This window comes from Myotis nattereri, assembly GCF_964212035.1.
Source record: "Myotis nattereri genome assembly, chromosome: 1".
In the NCBI taxonomy this organism is placed as follows: Eukaryota; Metazoa; Chordata; class Mammalia; order Chiroptera; family Vespertilionidae; genus Myotis; species Myotis nattereri.
The window spans coordinates 188,378,880-188,401,456 of NC_138075.1; the positions used below are offsets into that span (position 1 = coordinate 188,378,880).

At 37.5% G+C, this 22,577-nt stretch overlaps 1 protein-coding gene across 1 annotated transcript; it reads left to right on the top strand.

Annotated features, from left to right (window-relative positions):
- Positions 1-480: 480 nt before the first annotated feature.
- On the top strand, positions 481-22,377 carry LOC308535398 (transmembrane protease serine 11G-like; the record flags this gene model as incomplete). The annotated part of the gene is made up of 10 exons (XM_081114269.1): positions 481-512; positions 4,837-4,958; positions 5,531-5,652; positions 9,147-9,214; positions 10,719-10,879; positions 12,426-12,464; positions 13,420-13,591; positions 14,610-14,869; positions 19,367-19,509; positions 22,216-22,377. The coding sequence occupies 10 exons, from the start codon at positions 481-483 to the stop codon at positions 22,375-22,377; spliced, it is 1,281 nt and encodes a 426-aa protein (XP_080970395.1).
- Positions 22,378-22,577: the final 200 nt, after the last annotated feature.

A 22,577-nucleotide genomic window follows, 5' to 3' on the forward strand; every position in this document is an offset into this window, starting at 1 on the left:
TAAAAAGAAGCAGTATCTATAATTATCAGAACAATATTCCTGTCCAGTTCTCTAATGGGTTAGAGCTTCCTGCATAATCCCCGATGGTCCTCTTCTAGCCTGCCTCGATTCTATAAGTGTTCAGGTTTAGTCTTTAGGTGTGGGCTCTGAGCCTGGGATGGGAGAAGAGTTTTGTCACATTTTCCTGTTTCTGCAAACGTTTGCCAAATGTCAGTCATTTGCATATCACTTTCATACTTTTTCTCATATTTGCATGCTACTGGTACATTATTATTGTCTCAATAATAATTGTCTTTAAATTGATTCATTATTTACTCAAATAAATATGGCCTTATTCTACACAATTCTATCTAATAAAGAGGGAATGTGCAAATTGACTGTCATGCTGTCACAAAGATGGCGGCGACCACAGCAGAGGTGGTGTTTCTAAAACACAAGATGGCTGAGCCCACAGCGGAGGTGGGGTTTCCATAACACAACATGGCTGCACCTACAGCGGAGGCCGAGTTCCTGTAACAAGCTTTAAGGAGCAATCAGCAGGGACCTAAGGCTGCGTGGCGCTGGGCCAGGGCAGGAGACCTCAAGCCACGCCCCCCGCCCCAGCGCCAGGCTGGGGGACCTCAGGCTGTGCCCCCTGCCTGGCAGGGCTTGATGGGGGACCTCAGGCCTCATCTCCCTCCCAGCACCAGGCCAGGGGACCTAAGGCTAAGCCCTCTGCCTGGCCGAGCTTGACAAGGGTGGGGCTGGCTGGGTTAGGATCTCACCCAGTGGAGGTGGGGCCAGCCAGGTCTGGGTCTTGCACGATTTTGAGGTGCTTCGGGTGGGTGGGGACTTAACTCTGGGTCCTGCAGTGCACCCCAGACTCTGACAGGAGGAAGAGTTTCATATACATTTTACTAATTTTCTTTCATCTCTGATACTTCTATTATAGAGAAATGGCAAATAGCAATCCTATATATTAAAAGAGAAACATGCAAATTAGCTGTCCCTCCACTATGCTGAAGCAACGCCCACAAGTCACACCCACAACCCACACCCACCAGCCAATCTGAGTGACTATGCAAATTATCTGACAAAGATGGCGGTTAATTTGCATATGCAGGTGTCAAGTGCCCCAGGAGGTGATGGCAGCTGTGGCTGCGGGCTCCCGAGTCTTTCGCCGGCCCCAGGAGGCAAGGCCATAGCCACGCCCATGGGCTCCCAGGACTTTCTTTAACCATCACTCTGCGACAAAGATGGCAATGCCTATAATGGCCAGGACGGGACTACTGAAACCCAGAGGAGCTAGAATGCAGAAAGCCTCTGTCTGTTCATGTTAGAATGAGAGGAGTGGCTCATTTGCCCTCACTTTTTGAGGGCAATGAGTTTTTATTACCCCGGCAACACGAGCCCAGCGTCTGGCCCGGCTGCATGGAGGCGGGGGGGGGGCCTCCAGCCAGAATCTGCTTCAAGGAATGCCCAGAGTCTGCACCCCGGCAGAGGGAGGGGAAGGGCGGGGCCTCAGGCCAGAGTCCGTGGCAAGGAACACTGGGCTCACAGAGTCTGCCTCCAGGGATGCCCAGTGTCCACACCCCGGTTGGGCAGAGGAGAGGTCCTTGGGCCGGAGTCCACGGCAAGGGATTCCAGGCTTGCTGCGATGCCAGCCCAGAGTCCGCACCGAAGGAGGGGAGGGGAGGGGCCTGGAGCCAGAGTCCCTGGTGAGGAATGCTGGGCTTGCAGCGACGTGTTCAGCTTTAGAAGTTATTTACTTACTGATAGTTAATAAATAACTTCTAAAGCTGAACATGTGTGCTTCGCCGGGTGAAGAGAGGGGAGGGCAGGGGCCTTGGCCAGAGTCTGCACCCCGGCTGGGAGGAGGGAGGAGAGGGGAGGAGCCTCGGGCTGGATTGCGCTGAAGGAGGGGAGGGCAGGGGCCTCTGGCCAGAGTCCACATTGAGGGATGCTGGCATCTTTGCAGGCTGGGCTGAGGGACCCCCCCCCCCCCCCCGCCGCATGAATTTCATGCATCAGGCTACTAGTATTAAAATATTTCCTCTAATTAGTCCCTTTTAATGTGCATGAATTTTGTGCACCAGGCCACTAGTATTATCTATAAAAAAATCACAGGTTTGAATCTTATAATCCTACTGGAGGCCCGGTGCATGGATTTGTGCACTGGTGGGGGCCGTGGCCCGTGGGGATTAGCCTGCTGTGGGAGTGCCACTTATCCTGGTCAGCCAAATGGCTGTGGACCCGCCCTCTGAGTGGATGCTGCCACTGTGGGAGCACACTGACCACCAGGGGGAAGCTCCTGCTTTGAGTGTCTGCCCCCTGGTGGTCAGTGCACATCATAGTGACTGGTCAACTGGTTGTTCTAGTCGTTCTGCCATTCGTTCACTGGGCTTTTATATATATAGATGAAATAGATATTCATTATATACCCCCAGTGGTTCTCATGCCATGAAGTTTCTGGGTCCAAAATTCTGATCTATCAGTATTTGTTTGTTCATTATATAAATTTCTTTTTGTGTTGTTTATTATTTATTCCTTATTGTCCTTTTTCTATTTTCTTCTATATGTCCTGTTTTAGATGTTCTTTGTATGCATTACAGATTACTTCTTTTATAAATGGAGATTATAGGTTTATGTACAGATGTGTGCAAAGAGCCCTAACAGACCAAGTCTGCATTCTAGCTCCTCCAGGTTTCAGTAGTCACTCAAAGCCTCTGCCTGTTCATGCTAGAATGAGAGGAGTGGCTCATTTGCCCTCACTTTTTGAGGATCATTGAGATATGAAGCACATGAACCCAACATATGGTATTAGTTCATCTACAAAGAAAAACTATTTCAGAACATCTAGGTAATGAACTGGGGAATATATGAAAAAGTAGTCACTGTAGTGTAATTCTGACTTTTTAAAATCAAGATATAAAGTCAATCATCAATGAGTTTTTATTGACAGTATTTTGTCAAATTCTTTATAGAAAAACATATTCAAATGTTACCAAGTGTAATATGAGCTAACCATAAATTCTAGAGTTAAAAAAACACACATTCTAAACAAGTGGAAGAATGTACTATGTTCATGGATTAGTAGAATCAACATCATTAAAATTTCCATACTACCCAAAGCAATTTATAGATTTAATGTAATCCCCATTAAAGTACCAAGAGCATATTTTAAAGACCTAGAACAAACTCTCCAAAAATTCATCTGGAATAAAAAAGGACCCCAAAAAACCACAGCAATTCTGAGAAAAAAGACCAAAGTTGGAAGGATCACAATACCAGATATCAAGCTATATTACAAAGCCATGATTCTCAAAACTGCCTGGTACTGGCACAAGAACAGACATATAGAGCAATGGAACAGAACAGAGAACCCAGAAATAGACCCAAGGCACTATGTCCAATCAATATTGCACGAAGGAGGCAAGAGCATACAATGGAATCAAGACAGTCTCTTCAATAAATGGTGCAGGGAAATTTGGTCAGATATGTGCAAAAAAAATGAAACTAGATCACCAACTTACACCAAACACAAAAACAAACTTTAAATGGTTAAAGGACTTAAATGTAAGATGGGAAACCATAAAAACCTTAGAAGACTCCTTGGGAGCAAAATATCAGACATATATTGAAGCAATATCTTAACCGACACAGCTCCTAGGGCAATGGAAACTAAGGAGAAAATGAACAAATGGGACTACATTAAAATAAAAAACTTCTGCACAACAAAAGAAACCATCAACAAAACAACAAGAAAGCCCACTGCATGGGAGAACATATTTGCCAATGCTATCTCAGATAAGGGTTTAATCTCCAAAATTTGCAGGGAACTCATGCAACTTAACAAAAGAAGATAAACAATCCAATAAAAAAAAATGGACAGAGGACTAAGTAGACACTTTTTGAAAGAGGACATACAGAAGGCCGAGAGACATATGAAAACTGCTCAAAGTCACTAATCATCCGAGATGCAAATCAAAACAACAGTAAGGTACCATCTCACACCTGTCAGAATGGCTATCATCAACAAATTAACAAACGACAAGTGCTGGCGATGATGAGGAGTAAAAGAAACCCTCGTGCACTGCTGGTGGGAATACAGACTGGTTCAGCCACTGTGAAAAACAGTATAGAGTTTCCTCAAAAAGTTAAAAATGGAACTGCCATTTGACCCAGTGATCCCACTTCTAGGAATATATCCCAAGAAACCAGAAACCCCAATCAGAAAGGTTATATGCACCACTATGTTCATAGCAGCACAATTTACAATAGCTAAGATTTAGAAACAGCGTAAATGCCCATCAGCAGATGAGTGGATTCGAAAACTGTGGTACATCTACACGATGGAATACTATGCTGCTGTAACAAAGAAGGAACTTTTACCATTTGCAACAGTATGGATGGAACTGGAGAGCATTATGCTAAGCAAAATAAGCCAGTTGGAGAAAGATAAATATCACATGATCTCACTCATATGTGTAATATAATGATCAACATAAACTGATGAACCAAAATGGATCCAGAGACAAGGTGGCACTGAGCAGACTGTCCAACCTTGGGGAGAAGGCAGGGGAGGAAGAGGTTAGAGATCAACCAAAGGACTTGCATGCATGACCAATGGACACAGACACTGGAGTGGTGGGGGCTTGCCCTCAGGGACGGGGGTTAATTGGGAAAAAGGGAGACATGTAATACTTTAAACAATTAAAAAAAATAATTACTCATCAAAAATTTTTTTTAAAGTAAAAACAAAACAAAAAAAAACACATTCTATGCCAAAACTATGTGAAATTGAGATTCCAGTCTTCAAGTTCTGTTTGTTTTTAATACACGACTCTCTCTCAAAAGGCCACCAATACGAAGCAGAAGAACAAATTCCTTGAAACCATGGATGATTGCCCTTTTTGTTGCAGCTGTTGTGTTGGTTCTAGCAATAATCATCGGTCTCCTTGTTTATTTTTTGGCATTTGGTAAGAACCTATCTCATTGCATTTATTTTTTTTTAATTTTAAATATCCACTCACTTATTTCAAAACTTTAATAATTTTTAATATTTTAGAATACAATTTTCATTGCAACAATGACTTGCTTAAATGTGTACATACTTTGTATAATGTAATGTTGATTTGCATAAATTTATCTACATTTTGGAAATTATAATCTTTTATGTGTAAAAATGCTTCTAGCATTAAAATTTGACTTGGTTCACATAATACTTTTTCTTGACCAATGCCATAGATTTATATCCTATGTTATTTTATGATTTTATATTCTCCATATGATTTACTGAGAATAAAAAATTATTTTAGTAGCAATTCTAAATTCAAGGTCAACTTGTGTCAGGACACAACTGAAAATTACATGACTAAGAGACTGTGCAATCTTCAAAAAGGAAGAGAGAAGTGTTGGCCACAGCTACTGAATTAATTCTCAGGAGTTCATCAATTATGGGATGTTTTTGCATGCCATACCCTCTATTTCCATTATTTATGTAGCTCATATGAACTAAAGAGAAACCATGCATATTTGTTCTCCCTTCCAGATCAGAAAAAGGTGCACTATTTCCAAACCTCCTTCCAGATCCCCAGTATTGAATATCATCCGGATTTTTCAGTAGAGCACTCAAAAATTAGGACTGACCTGAAACAAAAAATCAATGATGAGGTAAGTCTAAGTTTTGCTGGCATCATTTCTACCTGGCAATACTGTTAGGGAGAAAGAGGTTAAAATAAAATAAGAGGTGAGTTGAGAACACACCAAATTATATCTATGTTAGGTTTGCCAGATAAAATACAGACAGAATGCCCAGCTGAATTTTAATTTCACATTTTCCTGAAAATATACTCCATTTAACATGCTTATACTAAAAAGCATTTATTGTTTATCTAAAATTAAAGTTTAACTCTATTTTTATTTGCTACTCCTAGCAATTCTAATCAACATTGTCTCAGGTACACTGGAGAAAGGATGATTGCACCAAAGACTGAACAACATAAGCTAAACAAAAAGAAAAAAAAAATAGCTTAAGTACAAAAAAATAGCATATTTGGAAATATAACTCAATCATTCAGGCACAAACAACATTACCATATATCATTAAATATACACCTACAGTATGTATGATCCTAATACATTTCCCTAATAATTAGGCAATTATATTGAACATTTGTTCTTAAAAATAGAGCATAGAAACACATAGACTTCCACTGAAGACTTCAAGTGTATACACAGCTTCTACTGAGCCAAGCATTGGCCAAAGATAAAAGATCATTCTTGCCAGGTTCAGAAGTATTTCTTTAGCCATTTCCCAACCAAAATCAGAAAATGATGAAATGAATTGAAATATGCAATTAAGTGGCATTGGCAGGGTACTGAATATTTTATTACAGGAATAAATATATTGAATTGGAGACAGTCTAAGCTTTGAAGTCAGAACATCTATGTTCAATCGGCTTCTCAACTTTGGGAAGCTACTTGACCCCTCAAGGTTTCCACTTTCAAAATAATGATAATCACACCCACCTCTGAATTATTCTGAGAATCAGTTTATGTTGCGAATAAAAAGTATGAAAATCAATGTCTGAATGAAGGTTAGTATCTGTTTCTTGTGTTCTCATGGAACTTTTCACACACCTCTGCTAGAGCACTTACTGCCTTGTGACATTATTATTATTTTATATGTCTAGGTTTCTCTGGATTTGTGAAGGGCTAAATCGACTTATTCTTATAATTCTGGTGCCTGTCACAGTGTCTGCCACATGGTAGGATCATAAAAATACTCATCAAACAAATGACTAGGGAATAAAGAATTTACTAGTAGTGGCCCTGTCCTCTAGAATACAAATGGTGACCACATAGGAGAAGCATCATAATTGAGAAGTACAGTAAAGAAGTACAGTAATTTAGACCAGGAGTTGGCAATATTTTTTTTGTGAAAAGCCAGATAAGTGCCCATCAGAAAATGAGTGGATTAAAAAACTGTGGTACATCTACACAATGGAATACTATGCTGCGGTAAAAAAAGAAGGAAATCTTGCCATTTGCAACAGCATGGATGGAACTGGAGAGCATTATGCTAAGTGAAATAAGCCAGTCAGAGAAAGATAAATACCACATGATCTCACTCATTTGTGGAATATAGAGAACAACATAGACTGATGAACAGGGACAGACCCAAAGACAAAGAAACAGCCATCAGACTATCAACCCCCAGAGGGAAAGTAGGGGAGGGTGGGGGTAAGGGGAAGAGATCAACCAAAGGACTTGTATGTATGCATATAAGCCAAACCAATGGACATGGACAACAGGGGGATGAGAGTATGAGTGCGGGGGGGGGGGGGGGGGGTTGGGGGTTAATGGGGGGATGAGGACATATTTGTAATACCTTAACCAATAAAGAAATTTTTAAAAAAGCCAGATAGTTTCAGTTTTGCAGGCCATACAGTCCTTCTGAAGCAATTCAGATTTGCCTTTGTAGTGATACTGCACCAGAGACAATATGTCAGCCAAGCAGTATGGCTGCAGCCCAGGAAAACTTGATTCTGGATGCTAAAAGTTAAATTTTGTAAAAATTTTTAGCTGGCACAAAACATTACTCTTTTTATGATTTTTTTTCAACTATTAAAATAATATGAAGACCACTCTTAGATGATGGGCCCACAAAAACGAGTGGCTGGCTGATTTTTCCTATAAGCTATAACTTGCTGATCCCTGACTTAGACTGCGAGTTTCAGTTCTAGCAAACATTATCCCAGAAGAAATGACTAAAATCAGTACCTAAAATGAAATTTAGAGATGTCTTTTGGAGTTCAATAACCTAGACTGTTTATAATATAGACTGCTTATATTGCCATGGGCAATAACATGGTTCACAAAACTGTAATTTAAAGGAAACAACAACAAAATAATGAGATAGAAAGAGAATGGAAATAGGCAGAGAACTTATAGTAAAATGTATAAAAATCGATGTAGAAATCTGGAAGTACATATGCCCAAAATGAAAATTACAGGTTCTCTGCAGTGATTTAGAAGTTATTTTAATGCTTTCCATTATGCTTTTTTGCTAGCTTTTTATAACTTTTTACAATGAATATGTATTAGGTTTTGTCATATAAATGTACATGTGTGTATAGAAAACTATATCCTTAGAAAAACAAATTTTCTATCATTGTTAAAGGAAAACACCTGGTCATTGTTTTTCTTAATAACTTGAATTTTCTTTTTTTAATAACTTGATTTTTCAATAACTATATGCTTACCATCCTATCTAATAGGATATGATATGGTGCCTCACCAGAGGAAATGTCATAAATCAGATGAGTGAAAAGCCCTTGTTCAGCACAAGTCTAGTTTCACATTTTGACAGCTCTTTTCTCTTCTGATTTGAGGAAATAATTATTGAGACTCAGGTTCACTTAAGATTTGACACATGATCTGTCATTTTTTCTGAAAAGCCAGATTGATGAGTCAATGTTAATGAATAGGTTAGTGCAACCACAGATTCTGTAACAATCTGTGGTTTTAGTACAAAATAATTTCTTCTAGGGATTAGTATTACACAGAAATTATCCCACAAAAGTCTAAAATGACACACAAATAGCATAGTCTTATTCTGTTATTATTTCATGATTTTTCTTGCTGAGTATATTCATTTTAAAGAAGTACCCAAAAATATATATTCTTTTCCTCTCCCCCACTTATCACAGAATCAAAATATGGCCTAAAAAGTTTCAGAAAAGCCTAAAAGACTGATTTTTTAATCACCTCCATGAGGAAGATAACTGAACTTGAATGACAGAGGATTTTAAGTCCTTATGTAGCAAGTTTTCAAAGAACCTCCATCTTTGTACCTCCAACTCTGTGCATATTTTATATTGGCTGTTGAAACAGCTAGCTTCATTCAACTCTATATCAGCCATCTTTAACCGTGTGACAATTTGTTTAAATATCAACATCTAATTACTAGGAAGATCTTTCTGATAACAGGATTATGCCCCAGTGAGCTTTCTGGGTGGGGATAGGTGTAAAGCAACACAGAATTAAATGCTATTTGAATCACTGCAGGTTTTATACAAACTTTTTTGTGTTCTATTGAAATGTGTGAAATTCATATTTAACAAAGTTCTATGCTGTGTGTTGTTTGTTTTTTCTTTTCTCAGATTGATAAGATATTTCAAAATTCCAGTTTAAATCATCATTACATCGAGTCTCATGTTGTCAACTTTAGGTAATCATAACTAATCAATTTGTATAATGAAAGGGCAATTTTGTTTTATTTAGTTATTCTTCATTTATTTGCTTTGTTGGCAGGATGTGAAAATCTTAGATAGCTCAGCTGACATGGCTCAGTGGTTGAGCGTTGACCTACGAACCAGGAAGTTACGGTTTGATTCCTGGTCCGGGCACAGGCCTGGGTTTCAGGCTTGATCCCCAGTAGTGGATGAGCAGGAGGCAGCCAATCAATGATTCTCTCCCATCATTGATGTTTCTATCTCTCTCCCTCTCCCTTCCTCTCTGAAATAAATAAAATATATATTTAAAAAATCTTAGATATATCAAGAGCAAAAATAATTTCATATTACTATGTTTAATTGTTATTCCTCTTCTACAGAGTACCTAGAGGGGACACTTTCTTGATTTGGGAAGAGATTAAATACATTCTTCTGGTTGTTCTTTTAAAGACTTGCATTTCTGCCCAGGCCGAATGGCTCAGTTGGTTGAGCACAGTCCTGTGCACTGAAGGGTCACTGGTTTGATTCCCCATCTGGGCACATACCCAGATTTTGGGTTTCATACTCCCATTAGGGTGTGTACAGAGGCAACCAATGGATGTTTCTCTCTCACATCAATGTTTTTCTCTTTCTCCCTCTGTACCTTCCTCTCTCTTAAAAAAAAAAAATCAAGAAAAACATATTTTGGACAGAAAAAAGATTGTGGGTCTGATTCTAGTAGGGCACATACCTAGGTTGTGAGTTCAACCACCAGCTGGGGCACGTGCAGGAGGCAACCTATTGATGTTTCTCCTTACATTGACATTTCTCTCTCACACACACACTCTTCCTCTCTCTCTCTATAAAAAACAATGAAAACATATCTGCGCATGAGGATTAAAAAAAAAAAAAAGACTTGCCCTTCACTTAAAGAGTCTCACAATCATTAAATACTTTTACTTAATTTTTTTTAAATATATTTTTATTGATTTCATAGAAGAAGGGAGAGAGAGAGAAACATTAATAATGAGAGAGAATCATTGATCAGCTGCCTCCTGCACACCCCCTATTGGGGATCGACCCTGCAACCTGGGCATATGCCCTGACCGGAAATCGAACATATGACCTCATTCCTGGGTCCATGCTCAACTGCTATGTCACACCTGGCTGGGCTTAATTTTTAAATTTTAAGCATAAACAGATATGAATTTTTAAAAATTAAGAAAAAATATATGTAGACAGAGTTGACGAATTTAACAAGTACTTTTGATTTATTTTCCCAGAAAAAAAAATTCCAAAACTCTAGAATTTTACTCTCCCCTCCGTAAATATGAAACACTTTTACAAACAGGGAATAATTTATGTATTAACACCTATATGATAAAAGAAAGGGAAAAATCTATGATAATAAAATATTTATGTTGTATTTTTAAAGATATAACTAATATTTAAATAATAAGGTATAAAATAATAATTATGGCTATGACTTCACTTATTTATTCTGGTGTTTTTGTTTTCTAGGTCAAGTGATGATGGATTGAAAACAGATGTATTGCTTAAATTTCACTTTCTTCCTAACAATGCAGAAACAGTAAAAAGTCAAGCTGCTAACATTTTGCATCAGAAGTTAAAATTAAATGAAAGCTTCTTGAAGATAGATACTTCATTGTCTTATCTTAAAGGTAAGAAATACCATTTTTCTCTCCATGCTGTAGTTCACAATTTTACTATCTTCTCATCTACAGAGAAAGGATCTTTATTTCACCATAAAATGAAAATGCTTTTCATTTTTAAGTCTCTCATTTACTTGATAATAAGCAAAAACCCAATCAACACCAAAATATTCCTTTGATTAATATGGAAATAATTAAGACAGAATGATTATATAATAATTATATAATAACACAAATATAATAGCAATTCCTCCTTTTTTGAAAGAGAGATATTAGTATAATTGTTTGAATTAAACATGGATATGATTTAAAAAAAAACAAACCTATACTCTGCTACTGTGCCGTGAGAAGACTACCTTGTGTTACTTCTTTATAGCCACACCCAAACCCTCTGCCCATCTCTAGCCCCTGGAAACCCTAATCCATTCTCCATCTGTCTATACTAATAAAAGGGTAATATGCAAATTAGACCAGATAGACCGGACATCTTCTGGTCGTCTAGTCCTCCTTCTGGACAAAGCCATGGTAGCAGGGGTCGAGGCAGAGGTGGTTAGGGGTGATCAGGCTGGCAGGCAGAGGCAGTTAGAGGCAATCAGGCAGGCAGGCAGGCAGGCAGGTGAGTGGTTAGGAGCCAGCAGTTCCAGATTGGAGAGGGTGCAGGCCGGGCTGAGGGATTCCCACCCCCCCATGCACGAATTTCATACACCAGCCTCTAGTGTTATTGTATTATTTCATGAATGTTACATAAATGGAATCATACACTTTATATCCTTTTGAGATTGTTATTATTGGCAAAACCTAATTCTAAGGGACTTACTCTAATAAACTCCCTACCCACAGTAATCTGCAGATGCATTTTATGTTCTCGGTTAGAGTCTGACCTACATTAAAGACTCCTTAATTTGCAGGTTTACTGAAATTTCACACAGCTTTCATTGTAGCAAAATATGGGTCTAGATTGCTCCTTATTCTATCTGGCATAAGGAGAAATTCATGTAATTGTGGGGAACAACTGAGCATGCTTTGTTTTCTATTTTACTTCATGATAAAAATGACTAACATATTTGAGGATTTGTTAGGATATTGGTGGATTTTGATTCCACAGGGAGCATCTGTGGACCAACCCTCGATGCCAGCTGTCTAAGATTCTTGAACGGCTTTACAGTAACACTACTGTGTGAATGAGGATGAAGGAGAACAGTGTCCAAACATATTAGTATATATGTAAAAGTGGTCTTAGGTTCTCTTCAGTTTCACTTATATTTTAATAAATTGGCATGGCATTAATCCACCTTCATGGCAAAAAATCGCATCCTCTCTGCCAATGTTTTTATAACAATGAACCAGTATTTTCCTACAGTCCATATTTAGTAGGCATTAAGAGTTTAATTTATATCTAAACTACCCCTTTTCGTAGGATTTTATTCTATTGCCTTTAAATTAAGTATTTCCTAACTAATTCAGTTTCTTCCAAATAGAAATATTCATGTCATGCAGGTACAGTGTTTTAAATGATAATTGAAATTGCTGAGCAATCATCTTGTATTTTTTCCAGATATAAATAAAATACAAGCAGAGCACATTCTGAACAGTGGTAAGTTCAAAAATATCTCTGAGATGTCTTATAGATCAAATAATAAAACTTAAAAACACTTTTAAGAGTTTCTTGCTCTAGCCAGTTTGGCTCAGTGGATAGAGCATTGGCCTGCGGACTAAAGGGTCCTGGGTTTGATTCCAGTGAAAGACACATTCCCCAGTTGTGGGCTCGATCCCAGTAGGGGGCGTGCAGGAGGCAGCCTATTAAATAATTCTCATAATTGATGTTTCAATCTCTCTCAACCTTTCCCTTTCTCTGAAATCAATTAAAAAGAGAGAGAGAGAGAAGAGTTTCTCTACTCGCATCTTTACTATTTCCAAAAGTATATGATATCTCTAAATGGATACATGATTTAACTCTCCTCAAGGGAAAATAATTGGGAATTCATGTCACATGGGTTCTTTGGGAATAACTTACTCTTCTTTATAGAAGGATTCACTGATGACTTCTTTTAAAGATTTCCCTTTCATTTTATCTTATTTATTTTTATTTGGTTCACTTTGTTAAAGTAGAAAATTTGTTTAGAAGTAAATGACATCCACTAAGTTTAATATGTAAACTTAGATATTTATACTAAGTTATGTAATGGTTTTAATATTAGACAAGTATTTAAATAAAATAGTACAAATAGTATTTTTTTCCTGCAATAATTAGTATACATTTCACAATCAAAATCATCAAATATCATGGGGGTAAATGCTGCACCTAAGAACATGATCCCAAAATATAAGAAAAAAAATAAGTGAAATTGCTTTAAATACATCAGGGAGGGTATTAAATATTTTATGTTTTAAGTTAACCATTTTTAGTATAAATTATTATTCTATCATGTAATTTTGATTAAATTTTAAGGCCAGGCAAACCTATGAATGTTCCCATATTTTACTATGTGCCAAATATACTTATATACATTGATAACTCTAGAAATAATTATCTTATTCTCTTATGACAGGTTGTGGTTTAGGGAGGGAGTCTCCATCCATGGAAAAAATTGCTAATGGTTATATTGCAAAGAAAGCTGATTGGCCATGGCAAGCCAGCCTGCAAATGGATGGCACCCACTATTGTGGTGCCTCTTTGATCAGCGAGGAGTGGCTCCTGACTGCAGCGCATTGCTTTGACACGTAAGTCCTCTGTCTGTACCAACAGGGTCACCAATGTCACTTCTTTTTCTCACCTTCACTTGCTATAATTCGTATCCCTTTTTCATCAATCATCTTGGGCCTCCCAATAGTATTCGTGATTTTTCTGGTAGGCTTAGAAAAAGTGACAATTACTGAATAGTACAAAAAATTAGAGTATCTTCAGCTTTAACTAAATATATATTCCCCAGCAATCTCAATTTTACTAAGAATAAGCCAACACTGTCAAAATTTAAACACACTCGCCAGTTTTTCTGAGATATATTGTGGATTTTTGAAAAACTCTGCTAATAATATCTCAACCCACAAACTTACATCTGATTATCCCATGAACTTACATCTGATTTTCCCACATGGATATCTTTGGTGCTCTACTTTTATTATTTATATACTCATTGAAGATTTAACATATGGGACACTTGGAGAAAATAAAGAGATATAGTAGCTCTAGCGAAATTCACATAAAATGTGACAATATTCTGGATAAAATTTAACCTAAAAGAAAGGATGAGAAAACACTGAATCAATTGTGGCTCTAATCTCTCTCTCTCTCTCTCTCTCTCTCTCTCTCTCTCTCTCTCTCCCCCCCCCCCCCCCCGCCTCCCATCCCTCCCCTCCCTTTCTCTCTTTCTAACTATGCATACATACATTTAAATAACTATGCATGGACATAGTGATATGTATATGTATGTATACAATATCTCTAATTTTTATTCAAGTATATTTTCTTCAAAAAATAGCAATAATCCATTGGTTTCTTTAAAAAAAAAAATACAAACTCCCCCTGGAAGAGTATACTTTAAGCTACATGAGAATGGGGGTATTTGTCATCAGCGAAATCAATACAAAGTAGCCCTAGGTGAGAAGCCTTATATGAGAAGGTGGGAGGATCCCCATCTACTATCACCCTTCTCCCACCCTATGCCCCCTGCTCATCCAGAGTCCTGGGTAAATTTAGATCAGAAATGAACCAACAATAATCCTTTTAATCTGTGATCAGTTACAAAAACCCCAAACTCTGGACGGCTAGTTTTGGAACCACTCTAAGCCCTCCGCTAATGAGAAGAAGGGTGCAGACAATCGTCCTTCACGAGAACTATGCTGCCCATAAGCACGAAGACGACATCGCGGTGGTGAAGCTCTCCACTCCCGTCCTGTTTTCCGAAGATGTGCACAGAGTCTGTCTCCCAGATCCTGCATTTGAAGTCTTGCCTAAGAGTAAAGTGTTTGTCACCGGATGGGGAGCACTGAAAGTAAAAGGTGAGTATCTCAGTAAAAAAACAAAAACCTCCATCTGAGAGGAGATATGAAGAAATAAGATACCAAGTCAAAATACAGAAAATAAGAGATTAAACCATTATGTCCCATGAAAAATATGGCAGAAACAACAAACAAAGACCAGATATTATGACTTATGAAAACTTTGGCTATTACTATTACACAGTATTTATGATTATTATATTCTTTAGGGGTTTCTCTAAAAACTAGTTATAACTTTTCAAACATAATTAAAGCATATTTTTTCATATGATTTTTTTTCTTTCATTGCTCTTTCAGATGTAAAGATTCTGTTATGGCTACATAATTCTTAAAGTATGTTATTTGTGAGTAGTAGTAATGTATCATAAACAGAAATAGTCTTAAGAGAGCAATTTGAATGACATTCCTGATGCTGAATATTAAATGGGGCCTTCTGATCCATGTACCTATAAAACAGTTTTTTGAGTTTGAGAGTTTATGAAGTTGACAAGTATGATATTTTACTATACTTAATAATATATAATAAACTGCTGATAGACATTTAAATAACGATGTAAGTTTCCAGTTCTGTTAAGCTGCACTCTTTACATATGGTTTAATCTGTCCTTGACCTTCTGATTCTCATTCCAGGCTCTTATTATGAAGTTGTAGTCTTATTATGTTCATGCTCAAAGTACAGCTTTTATCTACCGAGTCTTCAACAGCTGATTTTTATAGATATCTGCTCTCTTTCAATATGCACTCTAAAATTCTCACATGGGGTCCAGGTTGACACACTGTTTTTATAACCTGAGAGTCCTTTTCCTCATTACTAAGGGATTGGCCTTGTTATATAGGGTATGGTGATAAGTATAAAGGAGAATTAAATGATTTGGAATTAGGCAAACTGCTTACTGATTGGAGAAGAAATATATAGCATCGACCACTAGGGCAGGACCATGACGCCACCTCTAGAACCTAATTAAACTTAACATCCCCCTTTCCAGAGTTGTAGTTTCGGAGTGATTTGTGAGTTCATCATGAATCATTCAATGCCCAAAAGTGTGCAGAATACTGCGTATTGACCTATCTATTGTTATAAGTTGCATCCTTTAAAAAAACCCTTTATTGTTGAAAATATTACACAGATCTTTTTTACGAAGTAATAATATTTTATCTATTTAGTATTGAAGTTAATTCCCAATAGTAAAGTCTTGCTCTGTATTGCTTTTTCTAAAGGATTCTCAATTCCCAATATAAGTGTGTCATTTGAAGAGTGATAATCCAGATTTCCTGTAAATTAGGTAAACTGTGACAGATTTTCCCAGGTAGTGATAAATGCCCTGACTTTTTATCTCCATTTAGCTAAGTGATCATTGCAAGACTCATAGCCAAGTGATCTTTGGTTTATTCATCTAAAAAAGCAATCCATATTTATCTTTGGTAATTGTGACAAGTATGAAGTAAGACAGTGGAAATAAGCATGCCAAGGATGATAGCTAACACATAGAAAACAAAAGAGCATCCAGGAAATATAACTTGACTCCGAAGCGCTGTCATCAAGCCCAGAGCCCAACTTCTAGACCAGTGGTTCTCAACCTTCCTAATGCCGCGACCCTTTAATACAGTTCCTCATGTTGTGGTGACCCCCGACCATAAAATTATTTTTGTTGCTACTTCATAACTGTAATTTTGCTACTGTTATGAATAGTAATGTAAATATCTGATATGCAGGATGAATTTTCATTGTTACAAATTGAACATAATTAAAGCATAGTGATTAATCACAAAAACAATATGTAATTATATATTGTGAAATATTTATTTCTAATTATAAATAAATGAAATTTTGTCTTGAAGCATGGTGTAGCATGGGTAACAGTCTTACTATAACAACAGTAAACTACATTGCTACATTTTGCACAATATGTGTAAAAAGTCAATGTCAGTCAGTGTGAAGGTTGAGATTGCTTCTTTTTCACCAGATCAGAAATTCTCAGGGAAGTCTTTGCAAGAGCACAACGAAGATCATCTTCCACAACAAGTCTACTTCTGTATTTAGACTTGATAACCAACAAGCTGGAAAACCCTGTTTCATAAAGAAATGTTGTTGGAAATGGAAGAAGAAGGCACAACACAGTCTCAGGCAGAACAGGATATGACCGCAAAACACTTGATCCAGAATTTTGTAACTGGCATTATAGAGAAATCAGTTCTCACTGCATCGTTGTTAATAAGTTCAATGAACTCCTGTCTTAGGAACATCTTCAACTTTGACTATGAATGGGCTCTGGCAAGTGCAAATGGGGTGTCAGGTAGATTTGGGAAGTACAATGAAATTTCGTCTGCAAGCATGTGCAAGTGTTCTTTCACAGAAATTATCATCGTAATCCTTTTGTCTGGTTCAATGTCATGTTCCTCAAAGAAAGCAGATAAGGTAGGCAATATGTACATTTTATTTTCACCCATTTTTTTTTTTGCCAAAGCTGAAGTTTCATTTGGAATGATAGCATCTTTTCAGACAAATCGAGTCATGTTGCATTTGGTCCTTGCAGTGATAAATTTAACTCATTCAAGATGGGAAAGATGTCAACCAAGTAAGCTATTTTCTGCAGTTCACTTTTATCGCCGAAAAGTGCTTCGAACCGCGGTCTTGCTTTCTGATTAAAAAACGTTTTGAGTTCATCACGAAGCTCAAAAACACGTTTTAAAATTTTTCCTCTCGACAACCATCTCACTTCAGTGTGAAATAGCAGAGCATTGTTCGGCGCATCCAACCTGTTGCACAGTTGAGAAAACAGTCGACTGTTTAAAGTGCTCGCCTTTACAAAATTGACACAACTTATGACGCTTTTCATCACTTCTTGTAACTCTTGTGGCAGCGTCTTCGTTGCTAATATTGCCAATGAATCACAGAGTGAGTTCCAATGACTTTTGGTGACTCATTCAGTACCAAACGTTGAAATCCATATCAACATCCTAGCATAGCTGGAGCACCATCTGTGCAAACACCACAAACCTTTTCCCAAGAGATCTTATGCTCTTTCAGAAGTGAACCCACTGTGTCAAATACATCACATGCAGTAGTTGTCATTTCAAGAGTTTTGCAAAAAAGAAACTCATCCTTAAAGTCACCATCATTAATATACCTCACATAAACCAGTAACTGTGAACAGTTTGCAACATCTGTAGATTTATCAAGCTGGATACTAAATATTGGAAGTGGAGCAGATTTAATTTCCTGGATTACCTGATCAAAAATATCAGCAGACATGTCATCTATTCTTCTGTGGACAGTGTCATTAGATAAGGAAATTGCACTCAATTTCGTAGCAAATTCGTCTCCGATCATAACTCGAACAATGTCTTTGGCCACTGGCAACAGTAAATCCTCAGCAATGGTGTGAGGTTTCATAGCTCTGGCGATTCTGAGTGCCACCAAATATGAAGCTTCAACGGCTGCTATGTTTTGTTTGTGGTACTTGCCACCAGTGTCAAGTCTGGCTTTCTTGAGTCCATCAGCTTTGCTTCTAAAATAGTTGGTATCCTTGCCGGCAAAGCTCGATGCTTGCTATCAAAATGGCGTTTTAGTTTGTTCGGCTTCATAGATGCGGCTGATAGAACTTCACAACAAATAACACATTGCGGTTTCTCAATTCCGGCTGTAATTATTGAGGTAAAACCATACCGTAAAAAATCCTCACTATATTTTCTTTTCTTAACGTTCCTCTCTGCATGGTCCATTGTCATGGGATGGTATGCTAATGAAAATAATATATAACAATAGCTTTAAAAATACAAAAGATGATACATGGCATAGTTCAGTCAATACAGTTCATTAAAGTTTCCTATGATTTACCATTCTCTGTGTTGTTTTTTTTACATACCTATTACTATCGCAAGGGGGCAGTATTCACATCAACCACAGCTGAATATAAAAAGACAGATCAGCATCCAGATTAAGTTCCCATGGTACAGATATTTTTTTTTTTGCAGTAGTTGATAATTTTACAGTACATGATTTTACATTTACCCAGTAATTGTAATTCATGAAGTGTCGTTTTACCTCTAATACTGCTGCTTTCAACACAGCAGCTGCTTTCTACACAGTAGCTGCTCTCTACACATGTGTGACTGGTTCGCATAAGTACAGTATGGCACCAACCCTGTCACATACACCTGTATTTGTACAGGGTGTATGTGATGGGGTTGGCGTGATGATGTCATCACGCCGGGTACTCATATGTGGGCGTATCTGCATGTGGACGGACCCGCCTGGAGACGGATAGGGGAGTGGTGTCTCAGTTCCTAAGACCATTGAAAATATGTGTTTTCTGATGGTCTTAGGCGGCCCCTGTGAAAGGGTCGTTCCACCCCCAAAGGGTCGCGACCCACAGGTTGAGAACCGCTGTTCTAGACATATATTTTATCATTAATCTATCCTTTGCAAGACACAATTAACTATTATAAATACAAGAATTTGGAAATTCTTCACTTATTTACTTTTTTCTTCTGTAGGTCCTTTTCCCAATACTCTTCGACAAGTTGAGGTAGAGATCATAAGTAATGACAGATGTAATGAAGTTCATGTATATGGTGGTGCTGTGTCATCAGGAATGATATGTGCTGGATTCTTGGAAGGAAAACTCGATGCCTGTGAGGTAAGACTAGACACAAATCCACAAAAATGAATCTGTTGAATAGAGATGAACTCACTGTCCATAAGTCAATGTCACTTCATGGATCTCCATAAAATTAAGTTGTGCAGGAGAGAGCAGAGTGTAAAAAGAGGGAAAGGATGAACCATAGGAAATACTCCTATTATTGTCTCCATGCATATGTAAAAAAGGACCACCAGATGCACATTAGTGCTCTAATTAGAGAAAAGGAGTGGCAGCAGATAAAAGAAACTAAGTCAGGAAGCCACACAATCATTGCTTCAATCCATAATTATAATTGATAGTTAAATATCTAATCCCTACTAGTTGTAAGGCATTGTGAGATGGGATTGGCAGTAGTGTCATTTTATGGGTGCTTGAGCCATTGACCTTAAATAGTACATCCAGAGAGAATTATGCAATTAAAAAAAAATTCTTAATCATTAAACATTTAAAGAGAATATCACTTTTATTTTTTCCCCTTTTTAAAATTTATTGGGGTAACACTGGTTAACAAAATTATACAGGTTTCAGATGCACAATTTCAAAACATATCACCCGTACACTGTATTATGTGCTCACTACCCCAAGTCAAATCCCTCTCCATCATTTATTCCTCCTATGGTCTCCTCCACCTCCCCTAACCTTCCCTCATGCGGGCAATCACCACCCTGTTGTCCCTGTCTATGAGTTTATTCTCTCTCTTTTTTTTTTCTTTTTTGCTCAATATCTCCACCTCTCCCACCCAGCCAGCCTCCCAACTCCCACCCCTTCAATCGCTGTCAGCCTGTTCTCTGTTTATGAGTCTGCCTCAATTTTGCGTGTTAATTCATTTTGCTCATTAGATTCCACATACGATTGAAAACATATGGTACATGTCTTTCTCTGACTGGCTTAGTTCACTTAGCATAATGCTCTCCAAGTCCATCCATGCTGCCACTTTTAAAGTCTGGTTATATAAAAGAAGAAAAATAAATATCAAAATTAATAAAGATTTTTACCTATAGCATTTGAAACTGAGCCCAACATTTCATAATTCTTGAAGGATTAGGAATGGCTTTGAGATTTTTACACATGAGTGCTTTTTTTATATGCAAAGTTGCCACCATTGATCTGCTATTGGTAATAAATATTCATTCACTTATTCATTCACTTTTTTGTGTGAATTGCAAGGTACTATGGCAATTACTGAAGGAAACATAAACACTTAAAAAAGCAGGAGTCCATGATGAATTTACAATCTAATAACAGCACATAAGTACGTAACTAAAAGCAGTGGACAAAAGACAAGGATTTGGCTACATTTTCTGGAATGCAAGGTCTCCTTCCACTAGTTTTAATTCTTTTTTTTCTTTTTTAAAAAATATATTTTATTGATTTTTTACAGAGAGGAAGGGTGAGGGATAGAGAGTTAGAAAAATCGATGAGAGGGAAACATCGATCAGCTGCCTACTGCACACCTCCTACTGGGGATGTGCGGGCAACCAAGTTACATGCCCTTGACCGGAATCGAACCTGAGACCCTGCAGTCCGCAGGCTGATGCTCTATCCACTGAGTCAAACCGGTTAGGGCTAGTTTTAATTCTTAAGAAGCAGAAACAACATGTATGCTTCAAGATAGAACTGGATCACATGACTTTTAAGGAAGAACACAAAAAAGTCTATAATTAGGATAGACTCAACTCCACAAAAATGAATCTGTTGAATAGAAAGTTATATTTGAGTTTATAAGAAAGAAGATTTCCTCTTTCTATTGGTCCATGCTTCCTTCACCACTAGCACACTGAGGACCTAAGTTAGGATGTGGGCTAACTTAGGAAAGGAGCTAAGGAGCTGTGGAGGATAGCTTTTGGTAGACCAAGGTTTTCACACTCCCTCTACTGTGCACTGAAATGTACTAAAAGGCATGTTAAGGGAAGAGAGCTAAAGTGACAAGTCTCTGGGACCCCATGCCTACTTCAAACAAGACCATTTCTCTTATTTAAAAAAAAGTCTGTAAGGAACTTCCACATAATACTTTTTTGGAATGAATAGGTTCATTGCTAAAAGATAAGTACAAATCAGTTGTCCAAATCTAAGGTTAAAGATATCAAGAAAGTCCTCATGATTCACAACATTCAAACCAGATCTTGAAGGCTAGGGATTCCATCTTAGTTTGGAAGCAAAATCATTTGTGTAATAAATGGTGCACATTGGTTTGGAGTGCCCTTTGCATATCTTCTTCCTCTCAAACCTACTGCTACACAGTAATACAGTGCCCAGGACACCTACCAGCTGGTGAGAGTGGAATAAGGTGAGATTTAAACTCAAAGCAAGAGATTATTCTACATAACAGAGTTAGGAGAGGTTTCATTGTAGAGGTGGTGTTTAGTTGAAGCTTAAGGTATAATTTATGTAAGAACTGGATGCCTAAATTTAGATACAGTTTGCACTCTCTATTTAGATAGAGCAAAAATAAAAAACTATACAAGGGTAAAACTGAAACATTATCTTTATTATCATCATCTTTCAGGTGAAGATATTAATAGAGGTAAGCAGACATAATAAGATATAAGTAATAACACAATTATTATATTAATACTAATAGTAAGTAAAAATAGAATTAGTTTTACATACTTCAAAATATTAATTTATTAGATATTAAGTTGCTGATTAACTGTCATTCTGACACTCATTTATTACATTGACAATATTTCTCTTCTTCTCTAGGGTGATTCTGGGGGACCTCTGGTTATAGCACGTGATAGAAACATCTGGTATATTATCGGAATAGTAAGCTGGGGAATAGACTGTGGTAAAGAAAACAATCCTGGAATTTATACAAAAGTGACTCATTATCGGGACTGGATTAAATCTAAAACTACTATCTAATGCAACAACCATCTACCTCCAAGCGAAAATGTCATGTGTGGTGTCTAGGAAATTGTGTCCAGTATGTGTTTGCCATGTATGCTGTCATTGAGGTCAAGATGCAAATAAGCATGATCTGACAACTCTCCCCTTAGATGTGAGGAAAAAGACAGGCTTTCTTTCACATAAAGAAGTATTTTGCTGAAGTGTTTTGCTGACCA